The sequence below is a fragment of the Podarcis vaucheri genome, assembly GCF_965113315.1.
Source record: "Podarcis vaucheri genome assembly, chromosome: 3".
Lineage (NCBI taxonomy): Eukaryota > Metazoa > Chordata > Lepidosauria > Squamata > Lacertidae > Podarcis > Podarcis vaucheri.
The window spans coordinates 65,628,382-65,649,721 of record NC_138761.1 but is presented as its reverse complement, the minus strand read 5'-3'; the positions used below and the strand labels follow the sequence as shown (position 1 = coordinate 65,649,721).

Here is a 21,340-nt window from a genome sequence, read left to right as displayed (position 1 = left end):
AAGGGACCCACAGTAAAGATCTGCAATTAATATGCATTAACGATAGTGTAAAGGCTTCATCGCTAAGCAACAGTTCAAAATTGACACCCCATAGCTATCCCCTAGTCCATGCTGGGTTTTAGCTTCTGACAAAGAGGCAAGAATGCAAGAGAGGCAGTCATTTAAACCAGTGTTGCCCCACCTAAGCACTACTCTATGAGAGAAATTTGGTGCTGTGTGTCCTGTAGCATAAAAATGCTACCAGGATGACAGTGGTGAGATGACTGGCAAAATAATTTCCCCTGGAGTTAACATGACGACGCCTCAATTTTTAACATGATACAGAAGAAGCTGAAGGAGAACGCTATATAATTGCACATATTTTGAGCAAGTGGGAACCTGCAGCTCTCTGGATATTGTTGGGCTCCAACTCCCAAATGCCTCAGCCAGCATGGCCAATGTTCAGTGATAATGTCCGTTGTATTCCAACAATATCTGGAGGGCTACAGTAGGGCAGGATTTCCTCTGCTTTTATTCCTTCCTCAAAGCCAGACACAGGCAGACCTGTACTCTTTTTGATGGAATAATGAGAAAACATTAAGCTATTTGTTAGAATGGCTGTAAGACAATTGCCCTGAAATGAATGTTAATTTCATTTCTGCATATAATACCATACAAGCACACTCACAGTTAAGACAAAAATGTCCAATGTTCTGCACATATTTAGACTGCTTAAACCCCACTAAAGTCAATAGGATTTAAGCAGCCTAACTGTGCACAGGATTGCAGTCAAAATGATTAAAATGATCATAATCCAAGTGCCTATACCAAAGTAAATCCTATAATCCTAGTAGTTCAAAAAATACTTGGCCTCTTAATTATACTACAAACCAAGTTCCATTAATGTATTTTGCTTGGTATGCCTCAGGAGTAAAATGTTTTCAAACACACATGGTAGAAATGAAAAAGGCAGTTTTAGGGTTGTTGTTTTTTTAAAAAAATAACACATTTTTATACCTGCTCGCTTATTGAAGGCAGAGATCCAAACTCCTTAATGTATTTGTCTGTCTCTTTGGCAAGTTGGTTTGTATACTGCTGCTTCTGCTGCCTAAAACAGAAAGTTATACCTCAGTGACGTGATTACTCAACCAACGTTTTTACTCCATTGCTGAATATCTTTAGAAATAAATCTTCAGGAAAGGCACCTATATTATTTCATATTTGCAAAATAACTGCTGGTTCCACTTCTGTAGAAACCAAGAATGAAGAATTCAGAAATAGTGGACCAAACTTTGCTTTAAATATATATATATATTTAAATGAGTACTTAAATGATAAAGATTGCATTTGTCTGACAGGTTGATAGATGGGCCATGAAAAGTAGATTCGGTACTTTAAAATGTAAATAGTCAATATGGGAAGGGGAAAGAGAGAAAACATTTTTAATTATGACTAACACCATGTTCATCAGGAGGAGGCTTACATATTCTTTTTTGGAAAAGGATAAGAGTAAAAATCTCTCTCCCCCCCCCAACCCCGGAATTATGATCACAAGTTAATTCTAAGGAAAAGAACATATTCTAATGTAGAACCATGATTTGAGTAGCAACATGATGTACTTGATTACTGTAAGCATTCCTTAATCAACAGCTCCTGTGTCTATTGAAGAAAAAGGCCATCTAGAGAACAAGTTGCAGTAAACTCTTCCTGTTTTAAAAAACACAAGGCACCCTGATCTACCCGTTAAATCTGGACAAAGCAATGGCAATCAGGCCCAAGTGGAAGTTGGTAGGCATTAGTTAGCGTGCCCAGGGATATTAACTGCAAAACCAGCTCTTTTAGTGTCCATGTATATGCCCAACACCCCTCTTTCAGGAGATTCTATTATTATTTGCAGCAAATCTCTCACTAATGAGCAGGGGCACAAAATATATTAACAACCAAGATCTGTAGAAACCACCAATAAAAACATGTAGGCACAGAACTGTATACATCTATAATCATGTGGCTTCAGGCTAATCTAAATATTACATTTGATCTACATAACCTTCCGGTGCATGAGTGACACTTGCCAACATAACATTGTAGAAACAATGCATTCCTAATTTCTTTCTTTCTTTCTTTCTTTCTTTCTTTCTCTCTTTCTTTCTTTCTTTCTTTCTTTCTTTCTTTCTTTCTCTCCTTCGCAGTTATTTTGGAATATATTCCTTCTTTTGATTTCATACTATACTATACTTTTGCATCACTTAACAAAACCTAACTTGCTGAAACTGTTGTCAAAAGCCTAAGAGTCATTTCCAAAATGCCGGAAGTAGCAAACATGAAAGTGGTTTGAACTTTTAAAAGAACCTCAGTGGGCTTTGTTGGCTCTGTACATTCTTGCTTCCAACACCATCTGGGTGCTTAATAGTGCCAACAATGCAACTTGGAGGATTAACAAGTCAACATACAGCTAAGATGTTGGTTTATCCCCACACTCCTTTTCTGTTCTCAAATGTTTCAAAGACGCAGAGCACTTTGGTAAGACAGGAACACATATTGAGAGGCTATCTACAATGCAGTTAAATGAAGGTCATCTCATGAAGCGCTTACAGCTGTTGCCGCAATTCATGCGTGTCTTGTGGCGTTCCAAGTTGATTCAGTACTCTTTGTATTTCTGCAGCTGTTTGCAAAAAGAGGAAGAGGGTTTTTGTAAATGATACATTTCCACCACAATTTCATGCATCTCTAATTGACAATTCAGAAACATATACCAGTTGACAGAGCTGTGGTAGGTCAAATTCAGCGAAGTTTTCAAAAGCAAAGATATACATACACATACGCAAAAAAGATCATGTTATAGCTGAACTGCTGAAAATGAAAGCCTTTCAAATAATGTTTTTAAACTTAAAACATTTCAAGAGCCTCAATGCACCTTTTGTCTGTCCTGTCTAGTCCAACATGCTCTTCCACAACAAAATGCCTATGGGAACCCTAAAAGCAGGATATATGTGCAAGAGCACTCTCTCAATGTGTGATTTCCAGCAACTCATATTCAGAGGCATATTGCCTTCAATACTGGAGGTCATATAGGTAAAGGTAAAGGACCCCTGGACATTTAAGTTCAGTCAAAGGTGACTAAGGGGTTGTGGTGCTCATCTCACTTTCAGGCCAAGGGAGCCAGTGTTGTCCACAGACAGCTTTCCAGGTCATGTGGCCAGCATGGCTAAACCACTTCTGGCACAACGGAACACCATGATGGAAACCAGAGCACACGGAAACACCATTTACCTTCCCGCCACAGCGGTACCTATTTATCTACTTGCATAGGCATGCTTTCATACAGCTAGGTTGGCAGGAGCTGGGACAGAGCAACGGGAGCTCACCCCGTCGTGGGGATTCAAACCGCCAACCTTCTGATCAGCAAGCCCAAGAGGCTCAGTGGTTTAGACCACAGCACCATCCACATCCCATTGGAATTTGTATATTGTCATCATGACTACATGCATTGATAATATCCCACATGAATTTGTCTAATCCCTTTTTAAAAGTCATTCAAGTTGGGAATCATCGTCACATCTTGTAGCAGTGAATTCCATAATATAACTATACCCCTTGGTCATTTTGCTTGCCCTTTTCTGCAGCTTTTCCAGCTCTACAATATCCTTTAGGTGCGGTGACCAAAACTATTTCAAGTGTAGCTGCATCATGTGCATAAAAAGCAATATTATATTGGCTGCTTCATTTTCAATTCCCTTCCTAATGATTTCCCCAAAAGGAATTCACCTTCTTCACTGAACTATCCACCACAATCACAATCCCTTTCCTGGTCAGTAACCACCAGATCAGACTCCATCAGCATATATTTGAAGTTGAAATTATTATTATTTTTTGCCCCAATGCACATCTCTTTATACTTGCTTACAATGAACTGCATTTGCCATTTTAATGTTGATTCCCCAATTTGGAGAGTTCTTTGAAGCTCTTCAATAGCGCTTTTTTATTTTATTTTACCACCTTAAATAAATTGGTGTCATCAGTAAACTTGGTTACCTCGCTGCTCATCCCTAATTCCAGATCATTTACCAATGAATTAAAAGCCCTGGCAACCAATATAAATCCTTGGAGGCAGCCTACTTCTTACATTTGCTTAGTCCTACTCTCTGCTGTCTGTTCTTTAGCTAGTTACTGATTCATAAGGTTACTTCTCCTCTTAGCGTGTGATTTCTAAGCTTATCAATATTAACTAGTGACTACCTGATCATCCCCATCCACTTGCTTGTGGAGGCAAATAGCTCCTAGAGGCTGCTGAGATAGAAGCTGCCTCTGCAGATACTACGTTAATTCTTGTCCACCTATATGCTTGATAAAAGTTATCTTTGAAAGAATGCTTCAAATCAATTCACTCAGAGGGGAAGATAAGCTAGTGGGCCTGTAATATCCTGGATGCCCTTTGGATTCCCCCCCAACCCCCCCCCCCAAGTCTTTCCAGTCCTGTTCCTAAAACCCTGGAGAGTCATTGCCAGTCATATCAACAATATGGTCTGACTTTTGACAAAGCAACCCCCTATGTTCCAAACATACAGATGTCAGGGGTGGAGCTCATGGGTTGTGAGCCACATGCTCATTCAGTATGTGGAGCCAAAGTTGAGAACAGTACTATCTTACTACCCTCATTCAACCATACAGTATATGAACAGTTGAACAGGATTTCAACCTAGGTTTCTCATGTCTCAGCCATTATTAGTACAGGAAGTTGGAAGTCAGGCGTTACTATAGGGAGCATACGCCTGAGGAAATCACACACTCAGTGGAACTCAGGCCATGAGATGCATTCATAAAGTAGCTGACTTTCAGGAGCCATTTACTGTTCCACAAGGCACAAGTGCAAAGCCCTTTGAGATGTGCAGAATGAATCCTAGTTACAAAGAAATGTGGTTAGAAGAGGGATACAGCTCACCTGCACATGTTATGAATAAATGCCACCTGCTGGCCATCTTGAACAGACATAAGCATCCTAATTCACTAACAGGAAAGTGTTTGTCGTTGTGGATCTTCTATATTGTAGGCGCTAAAGGCTTACGGGGAACCCCTTGCATTTCGCGCACAGGGTGCCCTGCACACCACATAGAGCAGATGATCCTATCAGCTCTTGCCTATGTAACCCGTTCCACATCTATGCTAGAGGCTTGCTACCATGTTAATGCAAAACACCAAGATCATAGACTGAAACGGAATACCAAGTCATTTTCATAATCAAATGCTAGGTTAATCCACAAGGAAGAGATTCCATCTGATCAGCCTGGATAGCTCAGTTGGTTAGAGTATGGTGCTGATAACGCCAAGGTTGCAGGTTCGATCACCGTATGGGACAGCTGCATATTCCTGCCTTGCAGGGGGCTGGACTAGATGATCCTCAGGGTCCCTTCCAACTCAAATTCTACGACATTTTCATAGCTACAATACTCTCTTTGTTCATGTCCTAAATTGATCAAACAGCAACAACCTAACTTAAAAATTGGTTAGGGCAGACCAAGTTAATTAAGACTTTAGACAACTGAAGTTTAATTGGAAAGATCATTTTAAAGCCAATGAGCTGTCATGTTCTTACGTCTTATCTTTTTCTTTATGCTTGAATTTTAGCACCTAGGATTCTTGCAATGTTAACTTAGAAAAGTTACCCAATACTGCCCTCTGCAGGATGCACTGTGCAACAAGTTGTTAAAGTTTTTCAGCGTTGCTCTATAAACAGCAGGCCTTTATGACTACACACATGTGGCAGGGCTTACCAATGCACTTGTTTTGCATTTTCCTTTCTCTTGACCTTATTTCCTTAAAAATAAATATATATGTGTCAGGGGTTCAGGAGCAGAGGCACAGGAAAGAGAGGAAATAGAGAGCGAGGGGGAGGAATCAGAAGGAAATATGAGCGAGGACGGCGGCCCGAGATCTCCGAGTCTTTCCAGTGAATCGGAAGACTCGCAGAAAGGAGCGCCTGTGGCCAGAGCAAGGGGGGACCCAGGGGGACACCCCAGGAAGGAGGGACCCGAGGGGACTCAGAGAGCAGCAGTTGGAAATCGGGGCCAGCTTCCCCAATAGAGAGCAGTAGGGAGGAAGGGTGCCAGGTATCGGGATCCAGCGGCTCGCAGCAGGAGGGAGAGCATGAGTCAGGACTGGCCACACCTCCGCCGGGGAGCGAGGAAACGGTCAAGAGGAAGGTGGAAGGTTGGGCGCGCGCGCCAAGTTCAAATACACAGGAAGGCGGCACAGTAAGCAGCCCGGAAAGGGAGCCGGGTCCCAAAGCCCGCCGCAAGGAGGGAGAAGGGTCCGGGGGGGTCAGCGTCAGAAGAGTCCAGGAAGGAAGAGACCCAGGGGGGCAGAGGGACCCAGCGAAGAAGGGAAAGACGGAAGAGGTGGAGTAAGGCTAGGGTATTAAGTTGGTGCACAGGAGGCGGAGACTCAGACGGAGCTTCGCCAGTCTAGCTTCTAAGACGTAGAGCTGCACGCTGCAGCTTGAAAATGGAAACTGTAACTCAATAAAGACTTTTATAAAGTGAACGCTGGCTAGCGTGGTCCTCTGTGAGCTGGGACCTGAGAGCAGCTCTGACAATATGTTAGCACAAACAAGTTCTGGACCTTCTCTTTCTCCTCAGCTGAATGTCAACAGCTTGCAAAAGTGGGGCTGTACCTTCTAGTTTCAATTTAAAACCATAGACTTCTTCTAAACAGCAAGCACATGTTTTTTCTCTGACAGGGCCCAACTATGTCCCTGCTGATCTCAGGCATGGAGAGCAGTCATCAACAGCCTCTCTCAGCATGTTCCTCCTCCATTCCAACTGCTCTCTCTTCTTTCCTTCTGTATTTCCTCCTACCAGTTTAGCACAGAGTGCTGAAGCCAACTTGGGGCGGGGGGAGGCAAAAGTGCCCTCTAGACAAGCAGATATCCATCAGTTATCTGCGTTACTAACCCACATTTTCCCCCTCTAGCCCAGCTGCCCACATATACATCTGTCAGTCACCTAGGATATAGGAGATAGTTATCAAACCCTTCCTTGCATAGAGGGCTTTCCTGTTCTACCAGATGAATAGATTTTTATGTATTATTTTCTGGCTGAAAATGGTCCTACAATTCAGATTTATTTTTATTATTTTTACAATTTAATTGCGCTCCACAGAGAAGACTCTTCAGTGAACGGGTATCAGCTAGAGTAGGAATTGCCCTTTATTGCAGCATTCTATGGGAGTGGGCTTCTTCTACAGGAAGGGCAAGACATAAATTCAATAAATAGATTCAGTATATAAATAAATTCAACTGTTGTTGGACTACAACTCCCATCATCCCCAGTCACCTTAGTAGCTAATAGTTAGGGATCATGGAAGTCACAATCCAACAATAAGGATATTGTACGATTCAACCTCCATTAGGTGGAATGGAAGGAGAAAAATGGTATACAGGAAGTTTTCGACTACAGTCAAATGTAGATGTTTTACTATTCTTTCAAATCACTGCACAATAGTCACCTTAAATAAGATAACCGCCCCAGTTTTGCAATCAACATAGCAGGCTCAAAGAAAAGTGCCGGCCTTTACCTCATAATTTGGAGCGTTTATTATGCTAAATTACAACCAGAAACTCCAGGGTTTAGCCTCATAGCACATCATGCAGCCTATTTGCAAAAGCTAAGCAGTTCTAGTTCTGGTTAATGATACAAAATGCATTCCATAAGAACTGCATTATATGCCCATAGCATAAGAACTTTGCATTCGCTACCTGAAAATAAAACTTGCATTATAATTAACTCCTTACACATCACATAGGCCTGACATATCACCTGCACAAAGCAATTGTCTAATTAAAGAGAAACAAGTTACACCATTAGAACTTGTTTGTCTTGTTTAGTCATTAAGGCAAAACCTTCATAGTAATCTAGTCTGGGTGCTAGAGCAGTGATTACATCATCCATGTGGGCTGATTTTTCTGACAGCAAATTCCTAGTACTGGTAATTTATTTTCTCCTCCCTTGACCCACACAGCATTCCAATGTGAATTTAGCTCCAACCAAAATGCTTCAGAAGTTAACAGATTAGGCTACCAAGGTTAAATAGATTGTGATGTTGACACGAGTTTAAGGAGCCTCCCACTTTCTAGCAGTCATTCATTCACCGTCTTTCAACTCAAGGACTTTGGCAATACCGGAGTCCTGAAGTGGAAAAGGGGCAGGAAATCAGGAAGAAGCACTATTTGGCAATTCTGTCTCTAGATCAGCACAGGACCCTACGAACTGAGACAACCCCAAAGAGAAATTATTGAGAGAAGTAGTACTCCCACTGCGAGATTTGCAATTTCCATGCTTTCTACCAATTTTGCAGAGAAAGAAATGGATGACAAGCTCTTCACTCCCTTTCATTTCCAACTCAGGGATCTCCCCTCTGAAGCCTCCTCCCATTTCAAGATTTTATTTTAGTATTAAGCATCTCAGTGTTTAAAACTTGGGGCACCCTCTAACCAGCTGTTTCAGTTCTTATTAATGAAGTAATATGCACATTTCATCAATCAAGCAGCTCCAAGCAGCATCATGCTCCCACCCCTAGCTCTTTTAGCACTCAGTCCTCTTTTTGAAGTCCTCTTTTTCATCTTTACCAGTTCTACAGCATCTGCCCTGCCAGCCCAATCATAAGTGCACAGGAGTCTTTCTTTCCCATGTGGTTCCCCTTCCCTTTCAGAATTTCATCACACACAAGTGGGGAACCTCCCAAGGGGCTGGGCATTGCCACATAAAGCAAGATGAGTCAAACTGCTAGAAGAAGCTTGTATGTGCCAGAGAGAAAACAAATGTAGCAGCAGCCACCAGTCATTTAAGCAAAGCCTGAGTGGGAAACCTATTGCCCTCAAGCTAGCTTCATGCCTCTTCCCCAGCAGCACTGAGAAGGTGGCGTGGCAGAATGAGAGCCAGGAAAAGAAAAGCGGGTGGTATACCCCCCCAGTAGCAAATCTCGCAGTGGGAGTACTACTTCTCTCAATAATTTCTCTTTGGGGTTGTCTCAGTCCGGTATTGCCAAAGTCCTTGAGTTGAAAGACGGTGAATGAATGACTGCTAGAAAGTGGGAGGCTCCTTAAACTCGTGTCAAGGCAGCCCTGTTCGGGGAAGTTTTTAATGACTGATGTTTTATTGTATTTTTAATATTCTGTTGGGAGCTGCCCAGAGTGGCTGGGGAAACCCAGCCAGAGGGGGCGGGTATAAATAATAAATAAAAATTATTATTATTATTATTATTAGTAGTAGTATAAGGGGAGTATTGTTTTGCTGTTTTGTTTTCCTTACATTCATGTTTTTATCCGGCATTTTATTCTGTGAACCGCCCTGAGATATTATGATGAAGGGCGATATATAAATCAATCAATCAATCAATCAATCAATCAAATAAATAATTAAGCCCTTGACAAATATAATGGTTCCCCACCCCTGAGGAAAAGGTATATGAGAAAGGGAAGCAGGCAACCCACACATTCAGAAACAGTCTGACACTGTTCTTTGGAATTAGATTTCTTACCATGACTTAGTGGAGAAGACTATATGCTTCCCACATCAATAACACTCTGCCTATCCAAAATTAGCACGTGAGGGAGAAAGCCTCAGGCCTACCATTTTCCCCAGCATGCTAGCTTTCTATCAAAAGGATTTTCAGATGGAAGAACATCTGAATGCATATAGAAGAGCTTTTACCAGTTACTGTTTCTGAAGGTGTGGCTCGACACACAGTTCTACAGAAGGCTATGTGTTGTGACACACAAGGATTATGACGTTGTGAATCTTTTACAGTGGTATGAGTAAATATAAGTGGCCCAGTACAAAGGGAGGAGGACGGATGAAAGTAAGGGAGGAGGAAGGAAGAGATAAGTCAGCAGATACAGCTCCTAATCATTTAAAGGAGAAGCAAGGGCATGGCAACCAGAAAGTGCCCTCTTCATCATGCTACATTGGAGCTTGCTGCACATATATTTAACAAGGTCACAACAATAATTACAGTATGGAATTTAATGAGGATTCAAGCCACCTGCTCACAGCTGAAGAATAATCAGTTGGTATGCATTGATAAGATCATCCCAAAGCTAAATCGTTTAGCTAATAATAATAATAATGATAATAATGATAATAATGATAATAATAATAATAATAATAATAATACAATATGTACATGCAAATGGTGCGTCACTCATGATCTCTAGCACCATTCTCAAAGTGATGAATTTTCCTCCACATTCATCTGGCCCAGTGGACTTCAGTCCATGATAATCTATGTGACAATAAGATGTACTTTAAGGTGCCACAGTACTCTCTTCCAATTTCTTCTTTTCTACAACAGTTTAATATGGGAGAGGGGGGAATCTTACCAACATATTTATGCAAACCAACAATAACAGTTTTTCTTCAGAACATAGCCTTATGACCAAAGTACTCTCATAGAAGGAAATATCTACAGAGGATTTTTGAAGACCATTTGGTTACATTGTTTTTAGACACACCTTTCCACACCATTCAATTTTGTGCTGCCTTTTCCTAGTACTGGGCCATTCTGAATTCAATCCTTCACCGCCCAGAACATGTACAACAGACTTCAGATAAGATAGTTAAGGTGTGTAATTCATGACTAGGTCCTGAAACCTCACCAGAAACCAGATATTGAAGTATAGTTGCAGAACTGCTGAAGGTTTTGCTAACAAAGTCCAGAATTTTGAATTACAGATAGGTAGCCGTGTTGGTCTGCCATAGTCAAAATAAAAAAAAATCCTTCCAGTAGCACCTTAAAGACCAACTAAGTTAGTTCTTGGTATGAGCTTTCGTGTGCATGCACACTTCTTCAGGTATCTGACTTAGTTGGTCTTTAAGGTGCTACTGGAAGGAATTTTTTTATTCAGAATTTTGAAAACTGACATAAAACTAATATTGGCACAAACCTTTGAGATGTTAAGGATCTCGTCAATAAAGGGCAATATACTGTGCCTAACTGCCAGTGGAACAGATGACTGCTTGTACTATGAGACTTTCTCTGTCTCCTCCATGCTGCCGCCCCTCCACCCAAAATCTGGTCTGTAGTATTGGGTGGTCTTCTGGGCAGAGGCTAGGAGGAAGAGAGGGAGAAACAGAAGTCTGCTTGGAAAACACTGGATTTCACCCAAAGCTCCTAAACCTGTCATGACAAAAATAAAAGATATAGGGACAGGAACATTTGTAAATAGGAATAGCTTTAAGGAACTTACTGCATTGTGTGATTTTCTGGATATTTGAAGTGATGCGTTGTGCTAACTGGTTAGGGTCCCCAGCGATGCCTGCATTGTACGCCATGGCTGATTGGGACGATGCACACTAGGTCATAAACAAAAGATTCACCAATAATGCCACCTGAAAATATAAGGAGAATATCTTTTTTAAGAAGTTACACATAATAGGGAAATGCATCATAAAAACTCAAATGTTCAAGTAAAACTTTAATCACCCTTTTTAAATCACCCTTCCTATGGTACCTCCTATTTCCTTTGAATGATCTGCAGAGCAAGTTAGATTTTGAAAGGCTAGGAAGGAAATCCAAAAGTGCAGTAAAGAAGAGGTTTATAGCGCAATTAAGATATCTGGCTAACTCTGTTTATAACTACACTGTAGGCCAGTAATGCTGATACATAAGGGGAAGTAGAGAAGAAAAGAGGCGACTTTGGAAGGATGTCAACACAGAGAATGCCAGTTTCCACATCCAGACAAACTTGCTTGCAGCTTATACGAATCAAGACAGACACTCTATAGACTATTGTGTTAATTCCCTACGAGTGGATAAAATTATCAACTTGAGCTGGGAAAGTTTGGCCATGAAGTTTGCTGGATAATTATGAGCAGTAACCATCCTTCACTGATCTCATGGAATTGTTGTGAAAATAATAAAAGTGGGAGGCATATTCTGGCCTTTAAACTCCATGAAGAAAAAGAGAGAGTAAAAATAGGGGCTGTGAATCAGCTCTGCGTGGAGGAGAAATCATGGGCATCTTCTCACACTCCTGGGTTGAAATGTGATTTCAATAAACACTCACCCATAAGCCAGATCCACCATCCCCAAATCACTTGCCACATGGCAGTATAGTTCTTTCCCCCATATAATTCTAGGCAGGGCTTTTTTCAGCCAGAACTTACTCGAACTGGGTTCTGGCACCTCTTTGGTGAGTGGTAGCACCTCTTTTGTGCATTCTGGCACGTCTTTAGCATTTCAGCCTGATGGCATGGCAGCATGGCATTACAGAGGCTGTGGGTAGTGGTGGCGTAAGAATAGAAGCTTTTTCAGGGGAGATATCCCTTAAAAAAGCTCAAAAAGTTCTGGCACCTGTATCTAGGACCAAGGGCTTTGTGAGGAGTGAGGTTGCCTTCAAAGCCCTGAAGAGCAATGGATTACTTTTTGTTAAAGCACAACAATGAAGGTGACAATGCCTTTCATTTTATGAGCAGCCTCAGACATTACAGAAAGAACCAGCATAAGCAGCGAGAGGAGCCCCATGGACCATCTATTTCTCTACACTACCACCTCCATCTTGTAATAGGAGCTGTGCAGAGATGCACACAAGCTCTAGATGCAGGAACAGCTTGAGAGAGAATAGCCTGAAGACACAGGTCAGGGATGGGGAATTATGGCCCTCCAGATGTTGCAGGGCTAAAACTTATGTGAAGCTACGCAGATGACAGTGCAAGCTGTTTGGGTTGTAGACCATGTTCACAGAATCATTTGGATGGTTTTCCAAGTCCCTTGGAGGAACAGCAGGACATTCGTTTTGGAGGTGAGCTATTTTTTTTTAATGTTATTGGAATATTGCTAGATCTTATAACATATTATAAGGGGATTTTATTTCATAGTACATTTTATGAGATGTTTTCATTAACTTGTTTAACTACTTGTTATATTTTGCAACTTAGTGCATTATGTAACTTTTTCACAATTCTATGATTCTGTATCATGAGAGCATAGGCAGCATACAAATAAATGCAGATGATAACATTAAGACTGAACTTCCTCTGCTCACGTTTTCCCATTGTTACACTAGGAATTCTCACAAAGCCTCCTGAGTCCTGACCAACATTTAAATGTTCTCTCAACATAAAGATATCCCAGTGTTTTAACATAGACTGTTATTTTGAAATAGCTTTTTGCTACGTTGTATGAAAGTATATAAAAGACAGTTACTTCGAAACTACTCTCTGCTACGTTGCATGAAAGTGAAATAGCAGTTACTTTCTCATATAAACAGCTCCACGATAAGGACACAGTTAACTGTCAAACCAGCTTCTCATGAACAGAACTGCTTTGCACGGAATGGTAAGCCAAACCATGGCTTAGCATGAATGTGCACAAGTGAAGGTTTTCACAGAGAAGATCATGGATGCTGCACTCCTGAACTGGTCCTCCTGGTGGTATGAGCTAAACCATGGTTTGGCTTAGTGAGATGTCTGAACCTGAACTTATGGTTTGTCTCCTGCAGACAAACCATGAACGTCTAGGATTTGGACAACCCACTCTGCCAAACCACTGCTTAGCTCATGGCAGTGCAGCAGCAGGAGGACTGGAAGTGCAAAGTGGTCTGTTCGACTTCCAAAACGTTCATAAACCAGCTTCCAATTGGTTGCAAGAAGTTCCTGCAGCCAATTGGAAGCCACAGAAGCCGCACTGGATGCTCGGGTTCCAAAGAACGTTCACAAACCAGAACACTCACTTCCAGCTTTCTGGCGTTTGGGAGGCAAAATGTTTGACTCGGAAAGCGTTTGTGAACCAAGATATGATTGTAGTAGGTCAGAAATGGTGCTATTTCTGTAGAGACACAGAAATCTGCCTTACAAAGAAACTGTTAGTTCATCCAACTCAGTCTACACTGAGGGTCTTCCAGGGTTTCAAACTAGGATTTTATGTGGAGATGCTAGGGACTTAATTTGGGATCTTTTGCATGAAAGGTATGCACTCTCCCATGCACTGAGGAGGAAAGTCTATATTTGTAGACATCTATGGGCCTTCACTTCTGCGAGAGCTGAGAGTGCAGGGTTCAAGCTCCTGTAGAGGTTTGTGCACATAAGCTTCAGTGCTCAATCAGTGCTCAAACATGAGAGCAATCTACTAAATGATCCCGAGGCAATCAGGATAGCTTCAGTACCTCTCCACACGGCTTGTAATGTGTGAAGGGGCCATTGAATTATAGGGCATGGAAGTGTGATCATCTGCTCTAGGGTAGAAGATCTATACATGAAAACCCACCCTGGCTGAGATCATAAACAACTTTACTGAGAACATGTCTGTCAGCCACCTTGTATAGGCCACAAGCATTTTGCGCAGGGGTTCCATTCCCACTCCTTCTGCATGCCCTACCCTGTCCCGTTCCAGCCTGCCCCCATTCTGCCTTCTTCCGGATCCAAAAGGACCCACACATCAGCAATCACACATCCACTGACATGCCTAAAATGGTCTCCACCAGTAATTCATAAACCACTTTGAGGACTTGTTGCTGAAAAGCAGGTACAAATACGTAACAATAATGAAGAGCAAGCTTGGGAAGAATTCCAAGAAGACCGGGAGACAAACAGGAATAGTCTGGAATCATCAAGCCAGGTACAGAGAGCAGAAGTGGGCTGTGGTCTTTCAAATTTCAGCGACTCCCTGTGTGAGGCCAAAATTCAGCGCCTTCCATTCTTCTCAGTTCACTACATCATAGTTGCAACGCCCTGTGGCACCCCCTAGGCTTGGTGTCCAGTGTAACAGAACTGGTTGCACTGCCCTAAATCCATCTCTGTGGGAAGGCAGCCCAGTCCAGCAGGAGTCCAGGCTTAGGACCAGGTTCAGGGCAATACCAATGGTTTCCCATGGGGCAACTTTCAAGACGTAGAGCTCAATTCTATTTTTAACTCCTCTTTCAGTTCCTTTTACTTCAACATCACCTCTCTTACACACCTGGTGGTACTTCCTCTTCAATTTGACTTTAAGGTGCCTGAAGTGTCCCACAGTCTTGCACTGAGATTTATGGTTACTAGCACGACTGGGTGGTGCACCTAATTATCCTGTGGAAAGAAACTTTCTGGAGTATACAGTATCTACGCAGGCATGGGAGATTTAAGATACTCTGTTGCCCAACTTTTGAGATTGTTTTGCAAAAGTAGTAGCGATTAGCAACCCTAAACACTAGGGTGGAGCATCCTAAAGAAACAAACTTGGAAGGGTAGGGACAGTTATTCCTCTACAACAGGGGACAGCAAACTTTTAAAGGAGGGGGCTGGTTCACCACGCCTCAGACCTTGTGGTGGGCCGGACTGCGCACACGCACACATGGCAGGGGGAGGGGTTCTCTCTCTCCTTCAGCCCCTCCCCTCCCCCTGCTTTCCTACCTCCTCTGCCACTCTGCCTGCGGTTGGGAGCCAGCAGTGGTGGCGGCGCCTCTCCTTTCTGGGCCAGCTTTCCTGGACGCCAGGCGTGCTAAGCTCCAGCTGAAGCCCCGCAACACTGCCATCACAGCGCGGCCATGGATGGAGAGGCCAGAGCACGGGCGGCAAGGCTTTGGATTGTCTGGCTGCTCAAAGCCCAGCTCCCTCTGCAGGGCAGGGAGAAGCAAGGAGGAGGGAGGGGGGAGGGAGGAGGCACCACCACGGGGTGGGGGGGGGATGGCACTCCCCAAAAATTGCAAAAAAAAGTGGTGCAGACCTCTACAAGGTCATAGTGGTTAATGCCCCTCTTACTGGGAACCTCATGGTCAGAACACAACATCCCAGGATTCTCTGCACCCGTAAAGTACCATCAGTGGTAAGATACACACCCCACTGGATTCAAAGTGTAATTGATAGGACTTTCAAAGATGACTTCCAAGGAGCCACAGAATTTTAAAGCAATTAAATAGTTGCAGTACTAGATTTAGGCTCTTTCTTTCATATAACTGCAGTCTAAGAAAAATAATAGATTGGTAATCTCAGCCACCTAAAAAGCTTTCTCAGAGATGTTCACACCATCAGTTCAATAAGCCCAGTTTTATTTTAGAACAATGCAGCGTACTGGACAGATCCTGGGATGTTTTATAGATATATGCAACCCAAGTTTTAAGATCATTCACAAGATACCTTGGAAGACATAAGAGTGTTACAGAGGCAATTTTCATCCTTCTTTTGTCCTTCTTTAAGAAAAAGAAGTGTCCTTAACTGAATGATAACATTTATTGTTTCAGACCCTACTGAAGATAAGAGACCCGCGGTCAGCAATACCTCATCTGTTTTACATTCTTGAGAGAGCAAGGACAGTTCAATCAGTAGAGCATGAGACTTAATCTCAGGGTCGTGGGTCGACCCCTACTTTGGGTGAAATATTCCTGCATTGCAGGGGGCTGGACTCAGTGCTCCTCCTGGTCCCTTCCAACCGATTCTGTGAGGTTACTTGCTAATGAGTTATGAACACAAAAAGAGCCTGCTGGATCAGGCCAAAGGCCCATCTAGTCCACCATCATGCTCTCACAGTGGCTGGCCAGGTGTCTCTGGGAAACCCGCAAGCAGAATTCAAGCACAATGACACTCTCCCTTCCTGTGGTTTCCAACAACTGGTATTCAGAAACACTGCCACCAGAAACTGTGGAGGCAGAACACGGCCATCATGGCTAAGAGCCATTGATAGCCCCCTCCCCCGTGAATTTGTCAAATCCTCTTTTAAAGCCATCTATGTTGGTGGCCAAGGGGATGAGGGTGGCGCTGTGGGTTAAACTACAAAGCCTAGGATTTGCCAATCAGAAGGTTGGCGGTTCGAATCCCCACAACGGGGTGAGCTCCCGTTGCTTGGTGCCTGCTCCTGCCAACCTAGCAGTTCAAAAGCACATCAAAGTGCAAGTAGATAAATAGGTACCGCTCTGGCAGGAAGGTGAACGGCGTTTCCGTGCGCTGCTCTGGTTCTCCAGAAGCGGCTTAGTCATGCTGGCCACATGACCCGGAAGCTGTACGCCAACTCCCTCGGCCAATAAAGCGAGATGAGTGCTGCAACCCCAGAGTCGGCCACGACTGAACCTAATGGTCAGGGATCACTTTACCTTTATAATAATAATAATAATAATAATTTATTATTTATACCCCGCCCATCTGGCTAGGCCTCCCCAGCCACTCTGGGCGGCTTCCATAAAAACCAAAAATACAGTAAAATATCACACGTTAAAAACTTCCCTGAACAGGGCTGCCTTAAGATGTCTCCTGAATGTCAGGTAGTTGTTTATCGCTTTGACATCTGCTGGAAGGGCGTTCCACAGGGCGGGCGCCACTACCGAGAAGGCCCTCTGCCTGGTTCCCTGTAGCTTTGCTTCTCGCAATGAGGGAACCGCCAGAAGGCCCTCGGCGCTGGACCTCAGCGTCCGGGCAGAATGATGGGGGTGGAGACGCTCCTTCAGGTATACTGGACCGAGGCCGTTTAGGGCTTTAAAGGTCAGCACCAACACTTTGAATTGTGCTCGGAAACGTACTGGGAGCCAATGCAGGTCTTTCAAGACTGGTGTTATATGGTCTCGGCGGCCGCTCCCAGTCACCAGTCTAGCTGCCGCATTCTGGATTAGTTGTAGTTTCCGAGTCACCTTCAAAGGTAGCCCCACGTAGAGTGCATTGCAGTAGTCCAAGCGGGAGATAACCAGAGCATGCACCACTCTGGCGAGACAGTCCGCAGGCAGATAGGGTCTCAGCCTACGTACCAGATGGAGCTGGTAAACAGCTGCCCTGGACACAGATTTGACCTGTGCCTCCATGGACAGCTGTGAGTCCAAAATGACTCCCAGGCTGCGCACCTGGTCCTTCAGGGGCACAGTTACCCCATTCAGGACCAGGGAATCCTCCACACCTGCCCGCCTCCTGTCCCCCAAAAACAGTACTTCTGTCTTGTCAGGATTCAACCTCAATCTGTTAGCCGCCATCCATCCTCCAACCGCCTCCAGACACTCACACAGGACCTTCACCGCCTTCACTGGTTCTGATTTAAAAGAGAGGTAGAGCTGGGTGTCATCCGCATACTGATGAACACCCAGCCCAAACCTCCTGATGATCTCTCCCAGCGGCCGCATGTAGATGTTGAAAAGCATGGGGGAGAGGACAGAACCCTGAGGCACCCCACAAGTGAGAGCCCAGGGGTCTGAACACTCATCCCCCACCACCACTTTCTGAACACGGCCCAGGAGGAAGGAGCGGAACCACTGTATAACAGTGCCCCCAGCTCCCAGCCCCTCAAGACGGTCCAGAAGGATGCTATGGTCGATGGTATCAAACGCCGCTGAGAGATCCAGCAGAACTAGGAAACAGCTCTCACCTTTGTCCCTAGCCCGCCGGAGATCATCAACCAGTGCGACCAAGGCAGTTTCAGTCCCATGATGAGGCCTGAATCCCGACTGGAAGGGATCCAAATGGTCCGCTTCTTCCAGGCGTGCCTGGAGTTGTTCGGCAACCGCTCGCTCAATCACCTTGCCCAGGAATGGAAGATTTGAGACTGGGCGATAGTTGGCCATCGTGGCTGCATCTAAAGATGGTTTTTTAAGAAGCGGTTTAATAACCGCCTCTTTCAGCGGGTCTGGGAAGGCTCCCTCACGGAGGGAAGCATTCACCACCCCACGAAGCCCATCGCCCAGTCCTTCCCGGCTAGCTTTTATAAGCCAGGATGGGCAAGGATCCAGGAGACAGGTGGTTGGTTTCACTCGTCCAAGCAGCCTGTCCACATCCTCGGAGGTAACAGATTGAAATTGATCCCACTCAACTTGACTAGACAGAGCTCTAGCACTCTCCCGCCCCGGCCCTGCTCCCACGGTGGAGTCTACTTCTTCCCAAATCTGGGCGATTTTATCTGCAAAAAACTTTGCAAAATCATTGCAGGAGAACATGTGGCCCGTACTGGGCCCCGATGTTGCAGGTGGTTCCGCTAAATTGTGAACCACCTGAAAAAGTCTCCTGCTGCTGTTTTCTGCAGATGCAATAGAGGCGGTGAAGAAATTCTTCTTCGCCGTCGCTATCGCCACTTGGTAGGCTCGACGTTGAGCTCTAACCTGTGTCCGGTCAGATTCGGAATGAGTTATCCGCCACCGGCGCTCTAGCCGTCTCAACGATTGTTTCATTGCCCTCAGATCCGTGGAAAACCACGGGGCTGTCCGGGCTCCATGCAATCGGAGAGGGCGCTTCGGAGCCAAACAGTCAATAGCCCTGGTTAACTCCACATTCCAGCGGGCCACCAGGGAATCAGCTGAAAGGCCATCAACATGGGATAAAGCATCCCCTACCACTCTCTGGAAACCATTTGGATCCATTAAGTGGCGGGGGCGGACCATCCGAATTGGTCCCACCTCCCTGCAGAGGGGATGGGTCGCAGAGAAGTCCAGTTGCACCAGGAAGTGATCTGACCATGGCACTTCTTTCGTTTCGCTTTTACTTAGTGTCAGATCACCAACATCCATAGAGGTAAACACCAGGTCCAAGGCATGTCCGTGGCTATGTTGGTGGCCATCACTGACCACTGATAGGAAAGAGTTCCATAGTTTGACTACGTACAGAATGAATAAATATTTTCTTTTATCTGTCCTGAATCTTCCAACATTTGGCTTTATAGTTCCCAAATGAGATTTAGTTTCAATCCATAAATGATTTAATAATCACCCTGTATTATTTATTAGGAAGGGAGACTGCATTGACAGTGGCAGTTTGATGCATACCAGTTTTTCAAGCAACTTGTCACTACCCCACATTTCTGCAAGCATTCAAAAGCTGCAAGAACTCACGCCACAGCTTCAAAAACTTCTCACCACATCTTCATAAAATGAGGAAGCCTCCGGAGGAAATTCTCCACCCCAGTGTATTTTGTCTTATTAAAACAAAAGCAGCTTCAGGATGCTGCAAGTTTCAGAGGAACAAGAGGAGAAGGGACTGGTTAACTTTCTCCCATCCATCCTTTCCTCACTAAAACCCTCCCCACTCTGTCTCCTACAGCAGAGGGGCGGGGGGAGAGATGTACAGCTGGTATTGAATTCAATAGGCATGCTTAACCACAAGAATGGTATTTTCATTTAGCCCTTCAGCCCTTTCATCTCTCCACCCAGTACTGCATCTTCCAGTGACATGCAGCAGTGGCTGCTGCCCACTGGCGAGGGCTAAGGCAGAAGGCAGGGACAGGAAGCCAGAAAAAAGCAGGAGCAACTGCCTGGGCAGAGTACACAACATATATTTAAAGCACACGCCTTCTTCCAAAGAATCATGGGGACTGCCATTTAAGGGTGCTGGGACTTGTAGCTCCATAGAGGAAAACTACAGTTCCAAAGAATTCTTTAAGGGAAGCCATGGGGCGTTAAATGTATTGTGCGTATACGGCCCTGAACTACATTCCTCCAAATCGCAAGAGGCTGCTGCCAGTCCAGATAGAGAAGCATTAAGAGCTGCTGTTTAAAGCCTATGTGGCTTCCTTAGCAGGTCTACGCCGGGAAATGTGTCGCCGCAGGAGCTGCCACGCATTACGCGGCCTCGGGTATCCTCAACATGCCCATCCACTCACCGGTGCGCGCCTAATACTATCTCTCGGAAGGCCCCCATTGAAAGAAACCCTGTGATTCCTTATCGCTATCACATGATGGGCTCCTCCAGCCACAGAAGGGAGGAGGAGGAGCAGCTCTAGGGAGCCAGAAAAGAACGTTCGCTTCGCATCCCCATCAGCGCCTGGGGCGCGCGCACACGCAGAGCGAACTCATTCACACGCACACGCGTGTGTCACACACACACGTATCTCAGAGGGGGAAGCAGCCCTTCCTCTTCCCCCGCCCACATAATGACTTCCCGAAAGCAGGGGAAATCAGTTCCGGGAAAACAAGGCGAGCGGCTCGACCGGGTTGGCGGAGACTCCCGAGAAGCCGCGGAGGCAGGCAGGCAGGCAGGCGGCCGGAGAAGGAAGGCCGTGGTGCGGAGAGAGCCGTCCTCCGAGGCGGGGAAGGCTGAAGGGCTGTAGGAATGCGGAACTGCCAGCCAGCCAGCCAGCCCTCCGCTCGCTCGCTCCACGCTGAAGCCGCCTGCCTGCCCGAGTTCGACGGGGCGCCCCTTCCCGTCCGAGCAGAGGGGAGGGCGGCTGCTCTGCGACAGGGCGGCGCCCACCTGAGCCCCGCCACGCACGCCGAGCGGCTGCAGCGAGCGAGCGAGGAAGGGACGCCCTTCGACGCGCGCGCCCCCAGCCCGGGGACTCCCGGCGCTCCTTACCCGCCTCTTGTGTGGCCTGTCGGCGCGTCCCCGCGGGGCGAAGAGGGCAGCCTGCCTTGCCCCGCTCCCGGACTTGGTCGCCCTGCCCGCTCAGCTGACCCGCGGGAGGCGGCCCCGCCCCGGGAGCCCCGCCCCGTTGCTGCAGC

At 45.3% G+C, this 21,340-nt stretch overlaps 1 protein-coding gene across 2 annotated transcripts in view; it reads right to left on the bottom strand.

Moving 5' to 3' along the window:
* The window catches only part of STX7 (syntaxin 7), a 30,511-nt gene extending 9,171 nt beyond the window's left edge, over nt 1-21,340 (bottom strand). Inside the window, exons 1-4 of one of the 2 annotated variants that reach the window (XM_082216174.1) lie at nt 21,195-21,340; nt 11,219-11,360; nt 2,572-2,641; nt 997-1,087 (exon numbers count right to left, since the gene is read on the bottom strand). In XM_082216174.1, the coding sequence (XP_082072300.1) occupies nt 997-1,087; nt 2,572-2,641; nt 11,219-11,303 (246 nt within the window). In that variant the 5' untranslated portion in view covers nt 11,304-11,360; nt 21,195-21,340. The remainder of the gene's footprint in view (nt 1-996; nt 1,088-2,571; nt 2,642-11,218; nt 11,361-21,194) is intronic. The other variant, XM_082216175.1, reaches the window with a different exon arrangement.